Here is a 26840-nt window from a genome sequence, read left to right on the forward strand (position 1 = left end):
CCTTTGACACCCATCCACGGTCTTCTCCGTTCGCAGTGGTTGTTATGACTGATAAAACTGGACTGTTGTGGAGTGGAACCAGGTTGTCTTGAGCAATAAATCTAGGTTTAGTTTGGGCACTGACGATGGTCATGTTTGTGCATGGAGACCTAGGGGTGAGCGCCTCAATCCTGCCTATGATGTGGAGCGGCACACTTGACCCTGCTGGTGTGATGATCTGGGGGGCCATCACATACAACAGTTGGTGAACCCTAGTAGTGGTACGAGTGACAATGACAGCTCAGTGATATGTCCTGCAGCCACATGTGTTCCTCTCATGGCGGCTTGCCAGAGGTAGTATCCAGTAGGATAATGCTCGGCCGTACACACGAGAGGGTCACAGGAATGTCTCCACAACATTGTCACACTTCCATGGCTGCCAGGTCACCAAATTTATTGCCAGAGAACATGTATGGGACCATCTGAGATGCCAACTTTGACAGCTTACGAGTTTACATGATCTAAAGGCTCAGTTACAACAAAAGTAGCGCGATATGCTGCAGGATACCATAAAGAACCTGTATGCCTCCATGCCCGCCTATATCACATTTTACATCCTGGCTAAAGGCGGCCCAACGGGGTACTAGAGCCTACCTTCAAGGGTTCAGTTTTCCACAATAAATTATCCTCTTCGTCTGATATTGTAATTACTTATTTATAGCAATGTCATAATCACACACATAAAGTTTCATTCGATTCCGACAACTCCTTCTAGGGGAGTGATTATTTTTGACAATGAATATATATGCAGTTAGCTCCCCTTAGTGGTAGCAACATGCAACCAGAATTATCTCATTTATCCCGTGAGTTTAAAGGTAACCTGTCACCAGGGTCATGCTGCTCGAACCATGGGCAGCATGAACTCAGGACAGGTATGCCCATCGCCCCCCTATATATGTCATACTGAAATACCGTGGAGTTTTTGAATAAACAACTTTGCAGTTTGACTCAGGACAAAGTTCTGAGTCAAAGACGAGGCTTGTGCTGGCCTCTCCCCACTGCAGGGGGAGAGGCGTCCCTCTATTTGATGCAGGCAGGGAGAGCCCAGCATGGTCGGCCTGTTTGACTTGGAGCTCCATTCAGAGTCAAACTTCAAAGTGCATTTATTCTGAAACACTACAGCATGTCAGAATAAAACATAGACAGAGGCAATGGGCATACCTGTCTTAGGTGACAAGTTCCTTTTTAAGGCTAGTGTTATGAATGAATTTTACTTGGTGGAAGATGCGGGCAGTCAGAATTGCCTGATGGGTAACGACCTCTTCTAACTCTCTGGGACTGCATTATTTGTGTATGGGGATAAATCTTTAAAATTGAAGTGAGTTTGCTTACAGTAATAGGTAATCTCACAGATTATACAATATCATGTAGAGCTGTGCCAAATGGCAAACTCAGCTCTGCTATATCTGAATATTACCCAAGCGAATATTAGGATATGAAATATAATATCACATGGGGTCATGGCACGACTGCTGCCCAGGACCCATGGGGAATTGTAATTATTGCTATATACTGAGGGTCCAATTCTTTCATGGATGCTACAAAGCAGGAGAAATATTTTCATGGCTGGACTTGCACCCCCCGAGGTCTACTTCCTCATGAGGCAGGATGCCTTTTGTGCTCATTGCTCAGCCTGTCCCTGCCAGCATGTGACACATCACTCAATAAACAAGACAATTTCAGTCTAATTAATACTCCCTGTGAAATTTTGAGGCAGAGTTCAAGTACCGCAGCTCTTCCTGGCAGTGTATCATGATGTAAGTGTGCATTTCAATTACATTGTTTCCAGGGTGACTTGATTGTCATTTAATTAGTGCGTTCAATATCTTCCGACAACACCTTGGGCAGTATTTAATGTATCAAGACAATATTACCGGAGTATTTCAAGGGAAAATAAATATGTATCAAAGGAAAAGTCTTATTAATAGATTCATATTTCTGCTATTGTTCCCATAAGTCATTGGTGCCAATGAGAGCTGTATCTCATCATAGTCCGGAAAAGCTGGGAGGGATGATATTATTCAGCATATATTTTGCAGTGATGTATACAGGAGGGATTCACTCACCCGCTTCCCATTAGAGCTCACAATCCTGTCTCAGTTTTCCAAGGAGGCACATGCAAGTAACATGCAAACTATAAATTTGCAGCCCCTGAGCAGATTAGAACCCAAGACCATACTGTGCCACCTCATGATATTTAGAAAGGCACTTACAATATAGTAGGGGAAAGAAGCAAAGGACAATGTCAAAGGCGTGTGCATACTTTTGCAATTATTTTCATTGCTCCAATGCATCTAAAATAAAGCAACTTTGCAAATTGATTAAAAGTCGCCTATAGAGATGAGCGAACCTACTCGGACACGCCCCTTTTTCGCCCGAGCGCCGCGATTTTCGAGTACTTCCGTACTTGGGTGAAAAGATTCGGGGGGCGCCGTGGGTGAGTGGGGGTTTGCAGCGGGGAGTGGGGGGGGGAGAGGGAGAGAGAGAGAGAGCTCCCCCCTGTTCCCCGCTGCTACCCCCCGCTCCGCCACACCTCCCCCCGGCGCCCCCTGAATCTTTTCACCCGAGTACGGAAGTACTCGAAAATCGCGGTGCTCGAACGAGTAATTACTCGAAATGAGTATATTCGCTTATCTCTAGTCGCCTAGAGTTATGTGTATGCAGCTCCTATGCAGATCTATGTGTTTCCATCGTAAGCAATTACAAAGCCCTATGGGGCCTTTTACACAGGCGAAATTATTACAAATTCTGTGCCCAGACTTAGCACCAAAATTCTCATGTTTCTTTGCGGATTTTGATGCAAAATTTAAATGGCTTAAATAAGCCTCGCCAGTATGGAGCATAGTTGTGCATGAACAATGTTTTTTTTTTCCGTTCTTGGGTTTTCAAACTCTGCTCCACTGGATCCTGTCCTATCTTTTGCGCACGTAGTTAATACAGGAAAGAAAGGGAAGTCCTATATTTTCTCGCTCGTTCTATTATGGGCGAAAATCCCAATGGTGAAAACGGAACCATTGAAATCAATTGATTCATTATATCCCATTATGCGTCCGTGATTATCACAGTCGCATAAGGCGAATAAAACATGTTCATGTGTTTAAGTCCTTGGCTGCGGATCTGGGTGTGCAATGTAGAATAATTCCACCTTGTGTGAAAGCAACCTGAGGTGCTTCTTTACACAGGCTTATGTGCAACTATGCTTACCGCTATGAAGCGTAGTTGCGCATGAACAAGGTACAAATCTTTTTTTTTTTTTTTTACCTCTCAAGCACCACGCTATTCCGCGCAAGTTTGAAAAAAAAAGCGAGAAGATAGGTCCTGCCCTATTTTTTCTCGGGTGTAATATTAATGCCTAAGAATCCCGATAGTGGAAACAAAACCATTGAAATCAATGGTTTCATTTCATCCCATTAACCAGACTAAGGTTGAATTCACACGAACGTATATCGGCTTGGTTTTCACGCTGAGCCGATATACGTTGTCCTCATCTGCAGGGGGGGAGGATGGAAGAGCCAGGAGCAGGAACTGAGCTCCCGCCCCCTCTCTGCCTCCTCTCCGCCCCTCTGCACTATTTGCAATGAAAGGAGGCGGGATGGGGCGGGGCTAAGTTCTGTGAATTAGCCCCACCCCCATCCCGCCTCTCCCCATTGCAAATAGTGGCGAGGGGCGGAGAGGAGGCAGAGAGGGGGCGGGAGCTCAGTTCCTGCTCCTGGCTCTTCCATCCTCCCCCACTGCAGATGCGGAGCACGTATATCGGCTCAGCGTGAAAACCAAGCCGATATACGTTCGTGGGAATGCAGCCTAAAACACGCCTATCTGTTAAAGCCCTAAGGACAGTTTCACACGCGTGTAAGTGCAAAAACACGCACGATGGCACAAAGCTTTTGTGCTGTGAACATTGTTCAGTTATCTGCGCATTTTACTGTACTTTTTTTGATGTTAGGGACCTTCTTTGCATGTGCAAAAATGCGTAATATGATAGAAGCCATCAATGGGTTCTATTCTCTGCGTATTACACGCGCAAATACATCCATGTGAGTCCGTCCTGAGGGAAAAAACACATGGGTGTATGCAGAACTACTGGTTACATTCACTAAAAGCAGATCGCACTCACATCACCCAAGTGTCATTCTTTCTTTTACTGCACTTATTAAATGGGTGCTTTTTATTAGAAAATCGAACAAGAATAGGACAAGCGGAGTTTTTTTTTACTTGGACTGTCTTTCTGAGTATAACAAAGCTTGTGTGACCATCGGCATCAATTCAATGCATTCTAGTTTTGTGCGATTTTGATCTGAAAATCCCAGGGAACACTCATCTGTGTGAATACGGCATGATCCTGCAGTCTCTTCGATCTGTGTCTGCCTGTGAGCAGTATGAATAGAGGGTAAAAAATGGCAGGTTACGTAGAGGTTAAAAATCTGACCTAGTTCTACTTGGCCACGACTGCATTTAATAACATTTTATCAGTGTAGTAATTATACTTATAACATATCCGCCTGTAGTAAGTTCCTTTCAGGAAACAATGCTGCGCTGTTTTATTACTGATACACTGAAACAAACTCTCAGCTGCGTGAGCAGGACTGAGTCAGTATGTGTGTTCAGTCTCTCAATACAAACCCAAACATGAATGTTACCTTTCACTGACAACAAACAACTTTCTAGTATACTTTGTTTCAGTTCCTTAGCTTTTTCCAAATCTCTGCTTGCTGTCACTGATTAGAAATCCCTCGTTCACATGTAGAGGCTGAAGCGATGTGTACTGATGCTACGTTTCACCTGATTATTCTGCCTACAGAATTCTTACACTTGTTGGAATGGGTTTTATTTGCCTTTCTAACCGGTAGAGTCATTCAGTGGCACTTCTCAGCGGGCTCTGAGGGTTCCTGCATATTACAGCAATGCAACTCAGCAGGGGCCTGCAAACTGATCAAACAAATTGATCTTTCCTGCAAAGAGCTTTGATCTGTGAATGTGCAGCCATATAATTACAGCTATTTCCCTCCACGTTCTTATTGACACGGCTGTCCTATAGCGATATCATCAAGCCCGATGAGGCTGACAGTCTTCACCGTCTTCGCTAGCTACACTGCAAAGGGCTTTGATCAAGCTGCTATCCACCTCAGCAATTATTTGTAACGGGAAAATTTGTAATATAAAGACGACTAATTATTATAGAGCAGCAGAAAAAGACGATTTGTGAACATCGACCGGGAAGTTTGTATATCAAAAAGCATAATTCTAACCAAAGCAGAAAAATTTTGTGTCCATTTGACAGGGAGCTTCTACCCTTCCCAAATGGGTTAGTGGTGAACTGATGGATTGGAAGCTAAAACATGGAGCATCAACATCAGCTCTGTGGGTAAGAAGGGTGCTCGGAAGGTCCCTGTCTTCCATTAAAGGGGTTGTCTCGCGAAAGCAAGTGGGGTTCAGCACTTCTGTATGGCCATATTAATGCACTTTGTAATATACATCGTGCATTAAATATGAGCCATACACAAGTTATTCACTTACCTGCTCCGTTGCTGGCGTCCCCGTCTCCATGGCTCCGTCCAATTTCAGCGTCTAATCGCCCGATTAGACGCGCTTGCACAGAAGGGTCTTCTCCCTTCTGGTCGGTCCAGGCACGAGCTGCGTTCTGGCTCCGCCCCCTTCTACGCGTCATTGCGTAGCTCCGCCCCATCACGTGTGCCGATTCCAGCCAATCAGGAGGCTGGAATCGGCAATGGACCGCACAGAGCCCACAGTGCACCGTGGGTGAAGATCCCGGCGGCCATCTTGGAGGAAAAGAAGGAAGAAGTTGCAGAGAGGGGATTCGGGTAAGTAAAATTTTTTTTTAAATTTCAACACATCCCTTGGGTTTGTCCTGCGCTGAACGGGGGGCCTATGCAAAAAAAAAAAACCCCGTTTCGGCGCGGGACAACCCCTTTAAGCCTTTTAGTATTAACCACAGTATATTGTGTCTGACATGATCCTGGATAAAATAAAATATTGGATAAATCCCATGAAAAATGGAAACCCAACTCCGGCCCCCACAGTGCAAAATGGGCAAAGGGTCTTTCTACCTTTCTGTAGTACAAGGGTAGGGGAGAGACACAAGTACCGAGCCCTGCTATCCCAAGATGGTGGGATGTGATAGTATGAGCCAGAAGCAAGAAGGTCCCATTATGTTGGTTTTTATTTCTATGTAGGCCATTTCTATTTTATAAACTGTACAGCATACCTCCAACCACATGGAGAATTGTCCTCAAATCTACTAAAAATGATGCAAAAGCGATAAGAAGGGAATGTGGTTCAGACTCCACCCCCAAGTTCAAGACTTTGTCGTTTTGTAGATAGGCAGTAACCGCAAGAAAGTTGGGGTTTGACAATGGTCAAAAAAGAAAGGCGCTAACAGAGTTCGGGCTTTTACCCGCTAGCGTTTTTTTATCACTTCGATTTTGCTGCCCTTTTTTTTCTGATTGTCAATGGGACTTTCTAATGTTAAAATTGCAAGTTTGCGTTTCTGCGATTTTTGTGCGATGTGATTTTAACATTAGAAGGTCCTATTGACTTTTGGAAAGCGCAGCAAAAAAAACGCTAGTGTGTTGGAGCTCTAAGTCTGAAAAAACTTGTCTGCGAATTTTAGAGGCAGGAGAAACAAGGAATTGGTTTACACAGGAGAGATGCAGTCTGGCACAGGTTCTTCTTGCCACTGAGTAGTAAATGGGTTGTGATTAGAGATGAGCGAGCATGCTCGGTAAGGGCAGTTACTCGAGAGAGCAACGCTATTTTTGAGTAACTGCATGCTCGTTGGAGAAAATTCGGGCAGCCGCACGGGGTGGCGGGGGGAGCGGGGGGGGGTGAGAGAGAGATCTCTCTCTCTCCCCCCTGCTCCCCTCTGCAACTCCCCGCGGCCCCCCCAAACTTTCTCCAACGAGCATGCAGTTACTTGAAAATAGAGTTGCTCTCTCGAGTAACTGCCCTTACCGAGCATGCTCGCTCATCTCTAGTTGTGATCTCCCAGGGCTGGTATGTAGGGTTTATTTAAATAGTAACATAGCATGTACGCCTGAAAAATACACATGTACATCCAGTTCAGCCTATTATTTTGCAATTTTGATCTAGAGAAAAGCAAGCACCCCCCCCCCCCCCCCACACACACACACACACAAGATAGAAGCCAATTTTTCGCATTTGGGGGAGAAAAAAATTCCTTCCCAACTCCAAATCTACAAATCAGAATAATCCCTGGATCAACAACCCTTCTGAAGTAGGCTATTGACTATAACTTGCGATATTGATGCACTCAAGAAAGATGTACAGACTCCTCTTGAACACTTTTAGTAAGTTTGCCATCACCATGTCCTCCAGCAGAGAGTCCCATAGTCTCACAGCTCTTACAATAAAGAACCCACTGGTGTAACTATAGGGCATATAGGGAATGCGGTTGCACCCAGGGCCCAGGAGCCTTAGGGGCCCATAAGGCCCTTTCTTTTCCATGTAGGGAGCCCAGTACTCTGAATAAAGCATTATAGTTGGGGGCTCTGTTACAGGTTTTGCATTGGGGGCCAGGAGTTTCAAGTTACACCTCTGCGTTAAGGGGTTAAGAGACGTTGGGGGGCCCCAAGATAAACTTTTGCACCCAGGCCCATAAGCCTTTAGCTACACCCCTGAAAGAACCCCCTTCTATGTTGGTTTAGAAACCTTATTTCCTCTAGCCGTAGAGGGCCTCCCCTTATACAGTCACAGTCATAGATGATGGGAGAGATCTCTGTATTGTCCCCCAATATATTTGTACATAGTTCTTATAGTCATAGTCCTGAATTTAAATGTGTCATAGACATAAAGTATTATCCAAAGGTTTGAGAATTGGTGAAATTTCCACCCTTTAGTTATTAGATGCTATTCTCCTGTAACTCCTTAAGCCATACCGTCAGTTTCGCACCAGGGATGCCAAGTAAGTAGTTATCACCCAATTCGTTATTAGTTTCTGTAGGTCATGGCAAGATCTGTGATTTGCAATAGTTGGGATATACCTTCAAGTACAAGCGCCGTGTTCTTTTATATTCAGATGTAATGACAAATAGTCATTTCGCAGCAGAGGAGATTCAATTATTTGGTAAAAACTGATTTCCAAAATGACTAGCTATTGCTATATTTCTGCAACCGGTAAGTGTCATTAAGCAACGAAAATAGCAGCTAATCAAAAATTTTATTGTAATAGTACATCAGTAAAAGGCTGTTTGCCTAATGAAGGTCAATTGTGACCAAATCATTTGTACAGTTTCATAAGAGGCCATTTGGTTGACTGTAATGTGTGCAGTCACTGTATGAGTTAGGCACCGGGTAAATCAAGACCTGACATTTCAAAGATATTTTAAAGGGCTTGTGAATTTATTATAAATAACTCTGGCTAAATAGAAAAAGAATTAAATGTGTATTATAGTCTCCATTGTGTGACTCTCCAGCTGCTACAACACTACAACCCCAATCATGCTCTGATGTAATTATATTTTATTTACTTACAGAAATACTGGACATATTTCAAAACAGGAAGTGCAGCCATATTTCTTGCCACCTTTGAATTAAAGGGGATGTCTAGGATTATAAAAGCGTGTAAACCACGCTTCGATAGCAATCAATAGGTTGCTATGGAAGCGCTCACACGGAGCTTTTTTACCAGTGCAGAATCTGTGCTGGTAAAAGAGTGCCGACTAGCCTGTCCGTTCCGTGCTGCAGCGCTGCCCATGGTGCTGACTAGAGATGAGCGAGTATACTCGCTAAGGCTAACTACTTGAGCGAGTAGTGCCTTAGCCGAGGATCCTCCCGATCGTCTCTAAAGATTCGGGGGCCGGCAGGGGACAGGGAGCGGCGGGAGAGAGCGGGGAGGAACGGTGGGGAGATCTCTCTCTCTTCCCCCTGCTCCCCCCTGCTCACCACCACAACTCACCTGACACCCGCGCCGGCAGCCGAATCTTTACAGACGAGCGGGAGGATACTCGGCTAAGGCACTAATCACTCAAGTAGTTAGCCTTAGCGAGTATACCCGCTCATCTCTAGTGCTAACAAGAGGCCTCTATGGGAGTCGCGGCAGCATTCTGCTCGCAGCACGGACATGTGAACGGGCTGCTCCACGGAGCAAGGAGCAGCTCGTTCACTGCAGAATTACTGCATGTCAGCCGCATAGCCTACACGCTGCCGTAGCAACGTGTAAACTACGCTCATCTCAACAAGGCCTAAGTAAAATAAATACTTACTTCTGATTTACTAAGGGACCTTTTACACAAGATGACTATTGGATGCAGATGCCCGACAGCCATCCCAGCGATAATCGCTCCAGTGCTTTTACACAGGAGCTACCATTGCTCAGTGAATGGATGTGGAGTGGGTTGGGGATCGTTCCAGCCTACATTCACAGTATACATGCAGCATTCATAGAGGAGATAAGTACTTAAACTTAGCGAGACCTCTAGAACTCCTTTAAGCTCACCATCCAAGGTGCAACTTCTACCCCTACAGCAACACCCCTGTCCTTGAGTAAGAGTGTAGCTGTAAGGCCCAACACTTGGAGCTTGTTTATAAGTAAAAGATGGGGGTTTTAAAAGAAGACCCTTGATCAACTAAACAATTGCCAAGAAGGGCTTAATAAAGGGAGGTTTTCTGAAAGCAGACCTCTAGTTTATATACAATAAACCAATTTTGATTTTGCATTCCATTAAAGAGGTTGTCTGGTTTGAAAAATCCCTATCAAGGACTTCTGACTTATTAGAGCCCCCAACCAGCCGCTAGAGCAGATAGAGAAATGTTTAATTTAACAAAGCCCTCCTGAAGTGTCCTCCATTCAAGATCCTCATCTATAAGATTATAAGAATTATATATATATAAGAATTAAAAGCAACTACAGCAAGCAAGTTTTCAAAGGCTCTGTAATGCTTCATTTGCCCTGCAGAGGCACTGCAGGAGAATAAAACACTTGCTGTCGGGTACTCCCACAAACTACAGCTTATCAGTGGGATATGCGGTGGTAGGACATCCAGTGATCAGCCTATTATCTGGAGAAACGTCTAACAAAAAAGGATTATCTAAAGCAAAGAACTCCTTTATATGTTGAAGGATCCAAATGCTTCTAATATCGTTACATGTTATTGTTTTCTATTTGTATATAGTAAATCTGTTGCTCTTGACTATGCCAGTTCAGCATGTAGGATATAACGGTGCTCTTAGAAGTATTCAATCTACTTGCCATTTATATTAAGAAGGTGCTATCCTTGCCGGGGAGAATAAGCGACATGACTTTGTACTGCCTTAGGAAATAACAATGAATCAAAATGCCTTAACTGATTACAGAACACATTTCTTGCGGTAATGTACCATCCAGGACTTCAAATAGCAGCCATTTGCAGAGACGTCGTTTTGGAGATTGACGTGTAATAGTGCGAGTATTCCGCTTAGGGTTAATGTATATAATAAGGGCTTTCTTCTGTTAAAGAGATTTTTGCCATTTAAAGAGAACTATATAATCTGCAATTTTATAATGCGTGTAAAGCGGATTTGCTATAATAATAATATTAATAGTGAAATATTGTATGCGATAAACTTATAGCAGGATGGCATGGTGGGTCTACGGGTTTATAGCATGGACTCCTGCAATTGAGTCCAGCCAGTGTAATATGTGAAACATCTGTTTGGATATTTTCTTTGTTTTTACCTGGGAAATTATTCTTAGAAATTTTGATTTCAGGATATACAGGTTGGTTTTATATTTCATAGGTAGTCATAATGATGTAGTAACAGCAAAATCTAAGGCATACAGGACATAGATGGATTAATGCTAAGGGAATTTCTAGATATATACAGACAGAAAGACAGACCGATACATAGATATGAGATAGATAGATAGATAGATAGATAGATAGATAGATAGATAGATAGATTTTCGATAGATATGAGATAGATAGATAGATAGATATGAGATAGATATGAAATAAATAGATATGAGATAGATGTGAAATAAATAGATATGAGATAGGTATGAATTAAATAGATATGAGATAGATAGATATTAGATAGATAGATATTAGATAGATAGATATGAGATAGATAGAGAGAGAGATATGAAATAAATAGACATTAGATAGATAGATAGATAGATAGATAGATAGATAGATAGATAGATATGAGATAGATAGATAAATATGAGACAGATAGATAGATAGATAGATAGATAGATATGAAATAAATAGATATGAGAAAAAAAACTTCCTGTGCATTCTAATGTCTTCTTGGAAGTATAGCTATCGAGTGGCACTACATCCATCTATGAATACCGGGTACTGAGAAGTAAATACACTCAGAGCACCTCAGTCAGGATCATTCGGTTCTCCATGTGCATTTTAGGTTATAGTGTCTGAATATAAGATCTGTATAAAGAAGTTTAGAATATAAGTACAGTGAAAATCAGTACGACATTAAGGTATATTGCTATACATAGGAGGCAGTATTATAGTAGTTATATTCTTGTATATAGGAGCAGTATTATAGTAGTTATATTCTTGTACATAGGGGACAGTATTATAGTATTTATATTCTTGTACATAGGGGGCAGTATTATAGTAGTTATATTCTTGTACATAGGAGGCAGTATTATAGTAGTTATATTCTTGAACATAGAAGGCAGTATTATAGTAGTTATATTCTTGTACATAGGAGCAGTATTATAGTAGTTATATTCTTGTACATAGGGGCCAGTATTATAGTAGTTATATTCTTGTACATAGGAGGCAGTATTATAGTAGTTATATTCTTGTACATAGGGGCAGTATTATAGTAGTTATATTCTTGTACATAGGGGACAGTATTATAGAAGTTATATTCTTGTACACAGGAGGGTAATATTATAGTAGTTATATTCGTGTACATAGAGGGCAGTATTATAGTAGTTATATTCTTGTACATAGAGGGCAGTATTATAGTAGTTATATTCTTGTACATAGAGGGCAGTATTATAGTAGTTATATTCTTGTACATAGGAGGCAGTATTATAGTAGTTATATTCTTGTACATAGGGGGCAGTATTATAGTAGTTATATTCTTGTATATAGGAGGCAGTATTATAGTCGTTATATTCTTGTACATGGGAGGCAGTATTATAGTAGTTATATTCTTGTACATAGGAGCAGTATTATAGTAGTTATATTCTTGTACATAGGAGGCAGTATTATAGTAGTTATATCCTTGTACATAGGAGTAGTATTATAGTAGTTATATTCTTATACATAGGGGGCAGTACTATAGTAGTTATATTCTGGTACATAGGGGGCAGTCTTATAGTAGTTATATTCTTGTACATAGGGGGCAGTATTATAGTAGTTCTATTCTGGTACATAGGGAGCAGTATTATAGTAGTTATATTCTTGTATATAGGGGGTAGTATTATAGTAGTTATATTCTTGTATATAGGGGGTAGTATTATAGTAGTTATATTCTTGCACATAGAGGACAGTATTATAGTAGTTATATTCTTGTACATAGGGGGCAGTATTATAGTAGTTATATTCTTGTACATAGGGGCAGTATTATAGTAGTTATATTCTTGTACATAGAGGGCAGTATTATAACAGTTATATTCTTGTACATAGGAAGCACTATTATAGTAGTTATATTCTTGTACATAGGAGCAGTAGTATAGTAGTTATATTGTTGTACATAGGAGGCACTATTATAGTAGTTATATTCTTGTACATAGGAGGCAGTATTATAGTAGTTATATTCTTGTACATAGGAGGCAGTATTATAGTAGTTATATTCTTGTACATAGAGGGCAGTATTATAGTAGTTATATTCTTGTACATAGGAGACAGTATTATAGTAGTTATATTCTTGTACATAGAGGGCAGTATTATAACAGTTATATTCTTGTACATAGGAAGCACTATTATAGTAGTTATATTCTTGTACATAGGAGCAGTAGTATAGTAGTTATATTGTTGTACATAGGAGGCACTATTATAGTAGTTATATTCTTGTACATAGGAGGCAGTATTATAGTAGTTATATTCTTGTACATAGGAGGCAGTATTATAGTAGTTATATTCTTGTACATAGGGGGCAGTATTATAGTAGTTATATTCTTGTACATAGGGGGCAGTATTATAGTAGTTATATTCTTGTACATAGAGGGCAGTATTATAGTAGTTATATTCTTGTACATAGGAAGCACTATTATAGTAGTTATATTCTTGTACATAGGAAGCACTATTATAGTAGTTATATTCTTGTACATAGAGGGCAGTATTATAGTAGTTATATTCTTGTACATAGGAAGCACTATTATAGTAGTTATATTCTTGTACATGGGAGCAGTATTATAGTAGTTATATTTTTGTACATAGGGACAGTATTATAGTAGTTATATTATTGTACATAGGGGGCAGTATTATAGTAGTTATATTCTTGTACATAGAGGGCAGTATTATAGTAGTAATCTTGTACATAGGAGGCAGTGTTATAGTAGTTATATTCTTGTACATAGGGACAGTATTATAGTAGTTATATTATTGTACATAGGGGGCAGTATTATAGTAGTTATATTCTTGTACATAGGGGACAATATTATAGTAGTTATATTCTTGTACATAGGGGACAGTATTATAGTAGTTATATACTTGAACGTAGGGGCAGTATTATAGTAGTTATATTCTTGTACATAGGGGACAGTATTATAGTAGCTATATTCTTGTACATAGGGGGCAGTATTATTGTAGTTATATTCTTGTACATAGGAGGCAGTATTATAGTAGTTATATTCTTGTACATAGGGTGCAGTATTATAGCAGTTATGTTCTTGCATGTAAGATCAGTATAATAGTTATGCTCTTAAACATAGAGGGGCAATAATATAATAGTTACAGTGGATACAAATAGATTCACATGTTTCATTTTAAAATCTATCAATTTATGTCAATTCTCACAAGAGATCGGGACTGCATGCTGGGATACATGTAATTCCATCTAAGCATGTATTAGTTCATCCTAGAAGTTGTAGTTTTTTAAACACTAGGGGACCACAAGCTATATACCAGTCATTTAGTCTGTTACTCTGCTTTCGTTGTATTTTATTTACTGAAAATATGTTTTTATTGTAATTCAATGTTTTTCAATTCCTAAATTAGTAACATAGTAGCACACTGATAAATTGGCTGGGCTATAGATATCGTAACCACATGTTTGTTATTGTGCCTCCTGTAGTTTCCATGGAAACCCATGAGTATAAATTTTATTATAGCCTAGTCTATTAAAAGGACTGATTCAGGAATAGTAAACATTATTCTGGTGTTTGCACTAATGATGCCTGTATCAGTGGGACGTAATTGTGGGAGATCACTATTTTGGTTAAAAAGTTGGAATTGGGGAATTAAGATAAGTGGGTATTGCAGGATTAACTGAAAGTAATAATTATCTATAATTTTAGTTAAGAATTTGGAGAGAAGTAATTTAGAAAATGATGAGGTTGGTTTCATTAGTGACATTAAATCAAGGACATGCAATGAACTTTTGAAAGTAGCTTCTCTTAGTCTATTGTAAAGTACTATGGGCAAAGTTGGATCTGTTTACTAGAAGGAGTAACGTTCCAAAATACTGCAAAATTATTATTTTTTCCTACTGTTATATGATGTAGTATTATTATTGCACCATATATACAGATATTAGGTTATTATTAAAGATGAGCGAGTATACGCGCTAAGGGCAATTGCTCGAGAGAGCATTGCCCTTAGCGAGTACCTGCCCGCTCGAGAGGAAAGGTTCAGGTGCCAGCGCAGGTGACAGGTGAGTAGCGGCAGTCAGCAGGGGGGAGCGGGGGGGGAGAGAGGGAAAGAGAGATCTCCCCTCCATTCCTCCCTGCTCTCCCCCGCAGCTCCCTGCCCCCTGCCGGCACCCGAACCTTTCCTCTCGAGCGAGCAGGTACTCGCTAAGGGCAATGCTCTCTCGAGCAATTGCCCTTAGCGAGTATACTCGCTCATCTCTAGTTATTATTTATGGACTAAGTGCTCTTCAATTGCTTATGAAGTGCTCCAGCTTTGGTAAGCTCCTTTACCCACTATTCCTAATCAGTGTGAACCAGGATGAGATCGTCTTTGAAAGGAATGTAATACTGTGTCAGTAGAAGTGGGGGGCCTCCTTTTAAGGCAGCAGCATGCAGTCATAAGCTCTTGCTCATGACCTGAAGATTGTGGGTTCAATCCCTGCATGGTTCAGGTAGCCGGCTAAAGTTTGACTCAGCCTTCCATCCTTTCGAGTACGGTAAAATGAGTACTCAGCTTGCTGGGGGGTAAAGATGACTGGAAAAGGCAATGGCAAACCATCCCGCAAAAACAGTCTGCCAAGAAAACGTCACGATATGATGTCACCCCTTGAGTTGGTCACGACTCGGTGCTTGCACCAGGGGACTTTACCTTTACCTAGAAGTGGGGGAGGAGTGACTCTTGAGATACAATATGTCATTTTTCTTCAGAATAAGTAATGTGAAGGAGGATGGCAAAAGCTATTACTTTGCTCCTATCTGCATATGGACATGTGAAATTTTCATTTTTATTAGAATAGCCCCTCTTCACTTTTGAAAACTGAATGGTTTCACATCTGCGTTGGGGAATTCCACTTTCTTGCTCCATTTGGGGAGCAGAAAAGATGAATCCACGCAGCCGAATGGCTCCGTCTATGGACAGAACTAAACAGTGCCAGACGGACCCCATTGACTATAATGGGGTCCATCTGCTTTCCATCAAGCTGCCCAGCTTTTGGAGAGAAGAAAAGACGCTGCATGCGGCTCTTTTTTTTCCAGTATTTTGAGCTGAATCTGTAATGGAATGCAATCTTTTCACACGCCTATACTGTGCTAAAACTACACTCGTGTGAACAAGGATGCAGTGCTAGATTATCAGTCCACCCTTCTTAGAAACAATGCAGATTTCATTGGAGAAACAAGAGACCACCATTGTCTGGCAGAGCCTCTCTATGAGCAGCAATATGTCAAGTTACTTACATTTTAGGACATTTGTGAGCAATAATATGAAAAATTGGCTCCTACCATTTTCGATATGATAATAGTGAGCTTGTATTAGCTGCAGTTAAATGCATACACCGAACAAGGGTGCCCCATACAAAGGTTAAGCACACCTTTTCATGATACTGCTAGGTATGACTACCCAAGACAGAAGGGCCTGGTTTTTATTTTCTCCACCACCCTTTTTCAATTACTTTTGGGACAATTCCACACCATGATGTTGGCTATCAATGCAGTTCCTTCAGAGTGATTGGTCTTGCATAGGTTTTTGGGACATCAAATCAATGGAGATGGGAACTGGGCTCTCCACCATGGCACCTTCATGGGCTGCATCAAAAGTATGTATGGTATGATCTTGTCCGTAGTGTGCCTCGACCATGATTCCTTTGAAGAGTGCTTTATTAGTAGTATTTATAACATTACAGTATTATTTGGAGGTTCATTTCACATTTTCTATAGAGGTCTGGTAATTCATTGTTCTAGTGTCAGATGATTGATTAAAATTGATGCTATTCAGAAACTTTATATCAGTGGTAATGAAGAAGATACTCTCAGTACTCATGTCGATTCCTTGGTCTTGTCATCTTCTGGGCGATTTAACCTTCAAAGTCGTTTTCAAAAAGGCTTGTGTCTGTACCATCAACCACACTAGTCATGGTTTATGATTAGTTCTGAATTTCGAGGGGTAAAAAGATAATTGTCGTTCCTTTTTCCTGATGAATATAAATGAATATCCCCAAGGAAATAACTTCAAACTAAAGTCTCCCTTGTTTCTGTTTTTTTTCCAGAATCCTGACATTGTACTGGTGCATTACTTGAATGTCCCAGCCATAGAGGATTGTGGGAAGCCATGTGGTCCTATCCTTTGTTCAATCAACACAGATAAGAAGGAATGGGCGAAATGGACAAAGGAAGAACTTATAGGACAGCTGAAACCTATGTGTAAGTAGCTTATCAGCTCATAGACCATTCTTTACATTGACTTGGTATTACCTCTGCTGACATCTGGTCCTACGGCAGATCTTAGAGTGATGATATCCATGCCTGCATGCTGGGAGTTGTAATTTTGCAACCGCCAGAGAGCCACAGGTTGGAAGCCATAAAATCACCTTATGCACTATACCTAAACATGGCTAAGTTTTTCCAGAGGCAATGCAACACCCGTCTCCAGGCTCTATGTGATATTGCAGCTCAGTCCTGTTTACTTTAATGGAGCTAAACTGCAATTCCATACATGACCTATGGACAGGTGTGGCACTACTTCCCGAAGCCACGTGTTTCTAATCCTAGACAACCCCTTTAGTGTGCTTTTTAAATTTTTTATACACGCACACACAGGAGATATAAGAATCCGGAGCACAGCCCCTTTAAAAGTGTCATATTGTATTTATGAAAATTTGTATGCACTAAAAAAATTCATGTGTTTAAAAAGGTTTCCAACTACTAAAATTGCCATATTGATGATTTAATAATATTGTTCATTGAAATCCTCTCCGAATACTGCTTCATACCTTGTCTGGGATGGGGAACGCTCCACTGACTTTCAGTGCACAAACAGGCACAGTGAACTGAATGTTAATGCTGATTGCAAACTAACATGCAGAGGAGCACAGCTCTTATACCAACTACTTGCTAGAACAATGTAACAAAAATCTGGAATAAATTAAATTGCAAGTGAACTTAATCATTACATTTTGAAAGCAGAAGGAAAATCCATAGCTTTGGAGCTATTATTAAATTGTAGTTAACGGGACCAGTTACCCCTGGGGCGCTAAATGCTTCAATGTTTTATATAGGCTTTTGCAAGAACTTATTAATTAGCTCCTTAGAAAAGTTTACCAAGTAACCCTGATTGTGTGCATATTTTCTTTAAAGGAGATTTCCAAAATACTCTTAGCAAAATATTAACCCTGCCCCCAGTTCTAGGTTATCAGCAGCTTAGTCATTTTGTCCTTTTAAGTGATCAAGACCGCAATACAATGATATTTTTTTTTTCCCTGCAACACCCACTCTTGCTTACTACCATCTTGCTGCGAGAGCCTCATTCTACAACCCCAATTCGCAAAAAAAGTTGGGACGCTGTGTAAAGTGTAAAGAAATGTAAAAAAAAAAGAATTCAATGATTTGGAAATCTCATATATGCATGTTTTTTTCACAATAGAACATAGAACAGGTATTATTGTATCTTGACGCCACCGGGAGTGGTGGTAGAGCCAAGCTACAGGGTGTTTGACAGGGGGTTGACACCCCCTGTTTGAGATTGGCTGCACGCTTGTCTCCTCCTTCCTCGAGCTCACAGGTCCTGTAGGCACCGGGCTTCCAGCAGCGCTGCTGAATGTGAATGGCTCCGCTCCATTTTAGCCGGCCTGCGGCGACTCTCCCTGCTGCATGCTTGTCTCCCCTTCCTCGGGCTCACAGATCCTGTAGGGGATGGCGGCATTGCAGCACCGCTGAACGGCATCAGCTGTGCTCCCTTTTAGTGGGGCCGCGGTGACTCTCCCTGCCGCCTGTATTCTGCCACCTCCGTTCACATTCCCTGGCCGCCTTGGAGGAAGGTGAGAGCCAATGGTCACCACATGTGAGCGGTGGCCTGCAGTAGGGTGTCAGCCGCTGGTCGCCACATGTCAGCGCTGCAGTGGCACATGTGAGCAGTGCTGAGCAGCGCTGAGGCGCAGTGTGAAGAGCGCAGCAGTTTGCCATCAGCGGCGCCGGGGTCTAAGCTCCCCGGCCAAAGTGTGGATTGCTTTTAGCCTGCCCCGGAGGGTTAGGGATTACTATTCCTGTTAGCCTTACATTATTTGCTGTAAATGCTTCCATGTAACTGTTGTAACATGAAAGCATTGACAGGTAATAAAGTAAGCTTCACAGGAACACCAATCCCTAACCCTAACCCTCCAGGGCAGGCAAAAAGCTATCCAGATGCTGCTGCTAGGACCTTCTTCAATATAGCCAATCGGAAGCTAGGGGCATTCTCCTGTCAAACCCCTAGCTTCCGGTGGTGTCAAGATACAATAATGCCCATAGAACACATATCAGAAGGTGAAATCAAGACCTTTTTCCATTTCATTAAACAAATTTACTCATTTAGAAATTGACGGCAGGGAGGAGTCAAACAGTGTGAACCCTAAAGCCAGATGTGGATAGATAGACCCACAGTATGACATGAGGATTGTCTAAACCAGATTACCCCTTCATCGTTGTTTTATAGAGAGGTTAGGTTTACATTAAAGAGCATTAATCCTCCCTCCTAAAAATAAATTGCTACCTTTAAACATCTTGTGCTGATTGATTTCTTCATAGAACTTTATAATAGTGGAAGCTGAATTTTTCTGATACAAAGCTCTATACTCCCCACATAAACAAAGACAAATTATACAACTCTTCCTGCCTACAGCCACCACTAGAGGGAGCTTGTGAGCTTACTGTATACTGTTTTATTATTGCGTTCAATGTGTAAACAGTACGCAATGACTTCCTAAGCTCCATCTATTGTTACTGTGGGCAGCCAGAATTTTGTACCTTAGGCTGCATGTCCACGGCTTGAATCCGCCAGCGATTTATTGCTGGTGGATCACGCTGTGTGAAGCTTTCCATAACGTTGCAATTCTAAATCGCGGCATGCTGCGATTCCCCGCTTTAAGCTTATCTGTCAGATAGGCTCAGCACAGAGACTTGACAGCTCTCCCCCATGCCCCCCGTGGCAGAATATCACTGTATCTGCACTATGGATTAGGAGCTGTCTATGAAGATAACAGTGCTTTGATCCCTAAAAATATATATTAAACTTTTAATGCATCTAAGATGCACCACAGCATCTAAGTGGTTAGAAAGAGGGAGGGCCATGATACAATCATGGGGTCATCATAGGTTTCCATGGCAGTTTGGGGTCTAATAAAAAGTAAAAGATTGCCCATCAGTTTCTTACATCAGGCAATAATGCTTGGTATTCGGAGTATACCATAGCATTATGTCAGTTAGAAGATCTCATTGTGACGTACCTTAGTGGCACTTTTAAAAAAGGATTAAATAAAGTTTAATAATGTTTCTGGGGAAAAAAAATTTCATTTTTCCACATAAAATAGTTTTATTTGGCAAAAGTTTTAAAAAAATACACATATATGGAATCACCATGATCATAATGCCCCATTTTACAAAGCTAATACATTACATATACTGCATGGTGACTGAAGTAAGAAATAAAAAGCAAAAAACAGCAGAATTGGTTTTTTTCGCTATCCCCCCTTAAATAATTAAAGTTAACCAATAAATTACATATATATATTCCAAAATTGTTCTATTAAAATATATAATCTACCCCATAAAAAACAAGCCTACATACCGCTATCTTGATAAAGAAATAAAAAGTTTTGTTTCTTGGAGTCAGCAACACAAAAACAATAATTAAAAAATGTTTTTATTGTGCAAAAGTAGTAAGACATAATAAAACCTATATATATTATCATGGGAATCATACTAACCCACAGAAGAAAGGTTATATCTAATCTATGCCGCATGATGAACATTCAAGACACAAAATAAAACTGCGTTAGAATTGCTGTTTTTTTTTTTCATTTTCCCCAAAAAGAGTTACTAAAAGTTAATATGCACCCCAAAACGCAAGTGAAAAAAACAGCTCACCCCACAAATAATAAGCAGGTAAATTGATGGAAAAAAGGCTATGGCTCTTGGCATGTGACAATGAAAAAACACCCAAATGCATCTGTGACCACTGCTCCATTGACTTCTATGGACAGAGATCGCTGAGCGCATCGATCTCTGCCTGGCCCAATAGAAGTGAATGTAGTGGTAGTTAATCGTGTGCACCGCTGCTCCATTCAGAGGGGCATTCAGTTCTCTTGTGAATACGGCATAATTAGCTTTGCTGGTAAAAAAAAAAAGATGAATACAGTCTTTAATACTAATTTTATGGTGTAATATATGACATTTATAAGCCCAAGTCCAAAGAGTGTTACCTTGAAGAGTTAAATGTGTGTCCTATTCAGCACTGGTGCATCTCCTACCCATTCGGCCTCATGTCCAGGGGGAAATTCGGGCCCGCACGGATTCCCCGTGCAGAATCCTGCAGCGGGTCCCTCCTGCCCCGCAGACATGAGGTCAGGGAAACAGATTATAGTTACCTGTTCGAACGCTGCGGGTCTCCCCCCATCGTGGGTGGATCTTTCTTCGGCCCGACAGTAGTGCTCGGCACGCCAGCATGCGCCAGGCACCCTTTATTTTTTAACCCCTGCTTTCCAGCGATCCCGCAGCACAGCTGTGGGACCGGACGGCTTCCATAGGCTTCAATAGAAGCCACGGGAATTATCTATGCGGAAAAATGTCACAAAATGGAGCATGCTGCGGGTAGTTCCCCGCATTTGCGATCAGCGTGTCATGGAAAAATGACATCCGCAGGTATTTATTTACCTGCGTGTGTCCAATGATTCCATATGGGCGCAAATCACACATGCGGGAGGCCTGCACGGTTTTATTAATTCTCTTTTGCCTGTGGACATTGGGCATTATATGCTTTCCTACTTCAATATGCAACGAGCTGTATGTGGAGTTCCTTGTATCATTGCAGGTTTTCTTGTTATTGGAAAGATATTTCTCTAAAGGCAAACGCTCAGCAGCACCTTTTTATGAACATATGTAAGACACCATTGACTTAATAGGGCATTGCCTTCAAAACTGAGATATCACAATTAAATAAAATGATTTGAGGCAGTATTATAGCAATTATATTCTTGTACATAGCGGGCAGTATTATAATAGTTATAGTCTTGTACATAAGGGGCAGTATTATAGTAGTTATACTCTTGTACATAGGGGGCGGTATTATAATAGTTATATTCTTGTACATGGGGGGCAGTATTATAGTAGTTATATTCTTGTACGTACGGGCAGTATTATAGTAGCTATATCCTTGTACATAGAGGGCAGTATTAAAGTAGTTATATTCTTGTACATAGGAGGCAGTATTATAGTTAGTATATTCTTGTACATATTGGCAGTATTATAGTAGTTATATTCTTGTTATATTCTTGTACATAGGGGGCAGTATTATAGTAGTTATATTCTTGTACATAGGGGACAGTATTATAGTAGTTATATTCTTGTACATGGGGGGCAATATTATAGTAGTTATGTTCCTGTACATAGGGGGCAGTATTATAGTAGTTATATTCTTGTACATAGGGGGCAGTATTATAGTAGTTATATTCTTGTACATAGGAGGCAGTATTATAGTAGTTATATTCTTGTACATATGAGGTAGTATTATAGTAGTTATATTCTTGTACATAGAGGACAGTATTATAGTAGTTATATTCTTGTACATAGAGGGCAGTATTATAGTAGTTATATTCTTCTACATAGGGGACAGCATTATAGTAGTTATATTTTTGTACATAGGAGCACTACTATAGTAGTTATATTCTTGTATATAGGAGGCAGTATTAAGGTAGCTATATTTTTGTACATAGAGGGCAGTAATATTGCGGTTATATTCTTGTACATAGGGGGCAGTATTATAGTAGTTATATTCTTGTACATAGAGGGTAGTATTATAGTAGTTTTATTCTTGTACATAGGAGACAGTATTATAGTAGTTATATTCTCTCACATAGAGGGGTAGTATTAGAGTAGTTATATTCTTGTACATAGGAGGCAGTATTATAGTAGTTATATTCTTGTACATAGGAGGCAGTATTATAGTAGTTATATTCTTGTACATAGAGGGCAGTATTATAGTAGTATTATTCTTGTATATAGGAGCAGTATTATAGTAGTTATATTCTTGTACATAGGGGGCAGTATTATAGGAATTATATGCTTGTACATAGGGGGTAGTATTATAGTAGTTATATTCTTGTACATAGGGGACAGTATTATAGTAGTTACATTCTTGTACATAGGAGCAGTATAATAGTAGATATATTCTTGCACATAGGAGGCAGTATTATAGTAATTATATTTTTGTACATAGGAGGCAGTATAATAGTAGTTATATTCTTGTACATTGGGGGGCACTATTATAGTAGTTATATTCTTGTACATAGGGGGCAGTATTATAGTAGGTATATTCTCGTACATAGGAGGCTGTATTGTAGTAGTTATATTCTTGTACATAGGCGCAGTATTATAGTAGTTATATTCTTGTACACAGGAGCAGTATTATAGTAGTTATATTCTTGTACATTGAGAGTAGTATTATAGTAGTTATATTCTTGTACATAGGGGACAGTATTATAGTAGTTATATTCTTGTATCTAGGGGACAGTATTATAGATGTTATATTCTTGTACATAGGAGTCAGTATTATAGTAGTTATATTCTTGTACATAGGAGGCAGTATTATAGTAGTTATATTCTTGTACATAGGGGGCAGTATTATAGTAGTTATATTCTTGTACATAGGGAGCAGGATTATAGTAGTTATATTCTTGTACATAGGAGGCAGTTTTATAGTAGTTATATTCTTGAACATAGGAGGCAGTATTATAGTAGTTATATTCTTGTACATAGGACGCAGTATTATAGTAGTTATATTCTTGTACATAGGACGCAGTATTATAGTAGTTATATTCTTGTACATAGGGGGCAGTATTATAGTAGTTATATTCTTGTATGCAGGGGGCAGTATTATAGTAGTTATATTCTTGTACATAGGGGACAGTATTATAGTAGTTATATTCTTCTACATAAGGGACAGTATTATAGTAGTTATATACTTCTACATAGGGGACAGTATTATAGCAGCCTATAAACATAGATCCAGTGAGAAGAATGAAGGTGTACTGGACAGGGTCTTTTATTATGATTGGTCGGGGGAAGCATAAATTTAAAAAAAAAACTTTGACAACACCTTTAACTGCAGTTGATACTCTGGCTGCATGACTTCTCTTTTCTGTGATGCCCCTGCTGTCTCAGTGTCATGCATAACTCTAATACATCCCTCTTAACTTTAGGTACAATTGGTTAGCTTTAAGATTTGCTTAATACATCTTTATGATAACGTGATTAGATAGATGGATGTGAGATAGATAGATAGATAGATAGATAGATAGATAGATAGATAGATAGATAGATAGATTGATTGATATGAGATAGATAGATAGATATTAGATAAATAAACAGATATGGCATAAATAGGTAGATAGATAGATGGATAGATATGGCATAGATAGATAGATATGAGATAGATAGATAGATATAGATAGATATGAGAGAGATAGATATTAGATAGATAGATATGAGAGAGATAGATATGAGATAGATAGATAGATAGATAGATAGATAGATAGATAGATAGATAGATAGAGAGATAGATATGAGATAGAGAGATATGAGATAGATAGATAGATAGATAGATAGATATAGATAGATATGAGATAGATAGATAGATAGATATGAGATAGAGAGATAGAGATGAGATAGATAGATAGATATGAGATAGATAGATAGATATTAGATAGATAGATATGAGATAGAGAGATAGATATGAGATAGATAGATATGAGCTAGAGAGATAGATATGAGATAGATAGATATAGATAGATATGAGATAGATAGATATGAGATAGATAGATATTAGATAGATAGATATGAGATAGATAGATAGATATGAGATAGATAGATATGAGATAGATAGATAGAGATAGATAGATATGAGATAGATAGATAGATAGATATGAGATAGATAGATATGAGATAGATAGATAGAGATAGATAGATATGAGATAGATAGATAGATAGATATGAGATAGATAGATAAATAGATAGATGTGACATAGATAAATGTGACATAGATAGATAGAGATAGATAGATAGATAGATAGATAGATAGATATGAGATAGAAAGATAGATAGATAGATAGATAGATAGATAGATAGATAGATAGATAGATAGATAGATATGAGATAGATAGAGACTCCCTATGTCTGAATGTAATGTATGCTTCCAGGGAAAGTTCCTCCTGTGCCCTCCCTACTATGTGACCCTGATCATAAGCCACTGAATCTGATTACTTTACTTATAGATTGTATCATTCGTATATCCCATAGTATTAGCAAAGAATTATGATAATTTACAGAAGACGCTTAGAAATTTGCACATCTCTAGCTGTTGAAATGGACACTCCGCTCTCTAATCACATTTGGCTTACGCATTGAGTAGACATTTCAGCATTTTCTGGGAAGAGAAAGTTAAATCTTTCTCCAAAAAGGCCTCGACTCTGCTCCCAGAATCCCGCGGTACACCATATTGGCAGCTACACATTGTTGTATTTTGCATAAACCTTGTTCTTCCAAAAAAGGTTCACAGTTGACTTAACAGCGATGTTTAATTCTGCTTCTCTGCAGCTTTTGTGGCCTTTCATCCAAGACAATTGTATTCAGCTTGTGGTTTCTTAAAGGGCATATCCACTTATGCATTATTGTCTGATTTCCTTTCATATCTTTGGGTTAATAAGAAGATTTGCAAATATCATTTATTCTATTCTGTATTTGAGTAAAGTATAAGCATCTTATTGATATCACCCTGGATTTTTTGCACTGCAAGAACAGAATTTTCAAGTGGGAAAGTGAGACATAACACCTTGTAGACATTCAGACCCTAAGAATATCCGTAGCAGTGGAATATGTGTTCTGAGTAGAGATGAGCGAGCATACTCGTCCGAGCTTGATGCTCGTTCGAGTATTAGGGTGCTCGAGATGCTCGTTACTTGAGACGAGCACCACGCGGTACTCGTCTCGATTAAATGAGCACTGACCATTGAATTCAATGGAGCCGGCAATACAGCCGGCTCCATTGAAAGCAATGGGCTGCTGGCGAGCACGGGATGAATTTTCGGGAAGGGCTTAAAAATATAAGCCCTTCCCTAAAATTCATCCAGAAATGTGTAAAAAGTAAAAAAAAATATATACTCACCTTGTCCCGGCAGACGGAGTTCAGCCGCGGCCGGCCGGCAGTTCTCCTGAACTGCTGTGAGTAGTATTCAGCAGCCGGGGATTTAAAATCCCCGCCTGCTGAATGAGCTGCCTCTGATTGGTCACAGCCTCACCAATCAGAGGCAGCTCTCACTCACCCATTCATGAATTTATGAATGGGTGAGTGAGTGCTGCCTCTGTTTGGCTCAGTGCAGGGACCAATCAGGGGCAGCTCTCAGTTGTCATTCAGCTGAGAGCCACCCCTGATTGGTCCCTGCGCTGAGCCAATCAGAGGCAGCACTCACTCACCCATTCATGAATTCATCAATGGGTGAGTGAGAGCTGCCTCTGATTGACAGCTGAGAGCTGCCCCTGATTGGTCCCTGCGTTGAGCCAATCAGAGGCAGCACTCACTCACCCATTCATGAATTCATGAATGGGTGAGTGAGAGCTGCCTCTGATTGGTGAGGCTGTGACCAATCAGAGGCAGTTCATTGAGCAGGCGGGGATTTTAAATCCCCACCTGCTGAATACTACAGAAAGCAGTTCAGGAGAACTGCCGGCCAGACGTGGCTGAACTCCGTCTGCGGGGACAAGGTGAGTATATTTTATTTTTTTACTTTTTACACATTTTAGGATGATTTTCAGGTAAGGGCTTATATTTTTAAGCCCTTCCCGAAAATTCATCCCGTGCTCGCCGGCATCCCATTGCTTTCAATGGGCTAACATCATTCTTCTCTGCCACAGCTGTTACAGCTGTGGCAGAGGAGAACGATCTTTATGCTGACAGTGGGGGGGGGGGTCTCACTCTTGCCACTATTGTGGCTTAATA

General features: G+C 40.2%; 1 protein-coding gene across 1 annotated transcript in view; it reads left to right on the forward strand.

Annotated features, from left to right (window-relative positions):
• CAMTA1 (calmodulin binding transcription activator 1) overlaps positions 1–26840 on the forward strand; it is a 1430009-nt gene that overhangs the window by 1136069 nt on the left and 267100 nt on the right. Inside the window, exon 6 of the mRNA XM_066607351.1 lies at positions 16870–17023. Within this exon, the coding sequence (XP_066463448.1) occupies positions 16870–17023 (154 nt within the window). The remainder of the gene's footprint in view (positions 1–16869; positions 17024–26840) is intronic.

Source organism: Eleutherodactylus coqui, chromosome 6 (assembly GCF_035609145.1).
Source record: "Eleutherodactylus coqui strain aEleCoq1 chromosome 6, aEleCoq1.hap1, whole genome shotgun sequence".
Taxonomy (NCBI): Eukaryota; Metazoa; Chordata; class Amphibia; order Anura; family Eleutherodactylidae; genus Eleutherodactylus; species Eleutherodactylus coqui.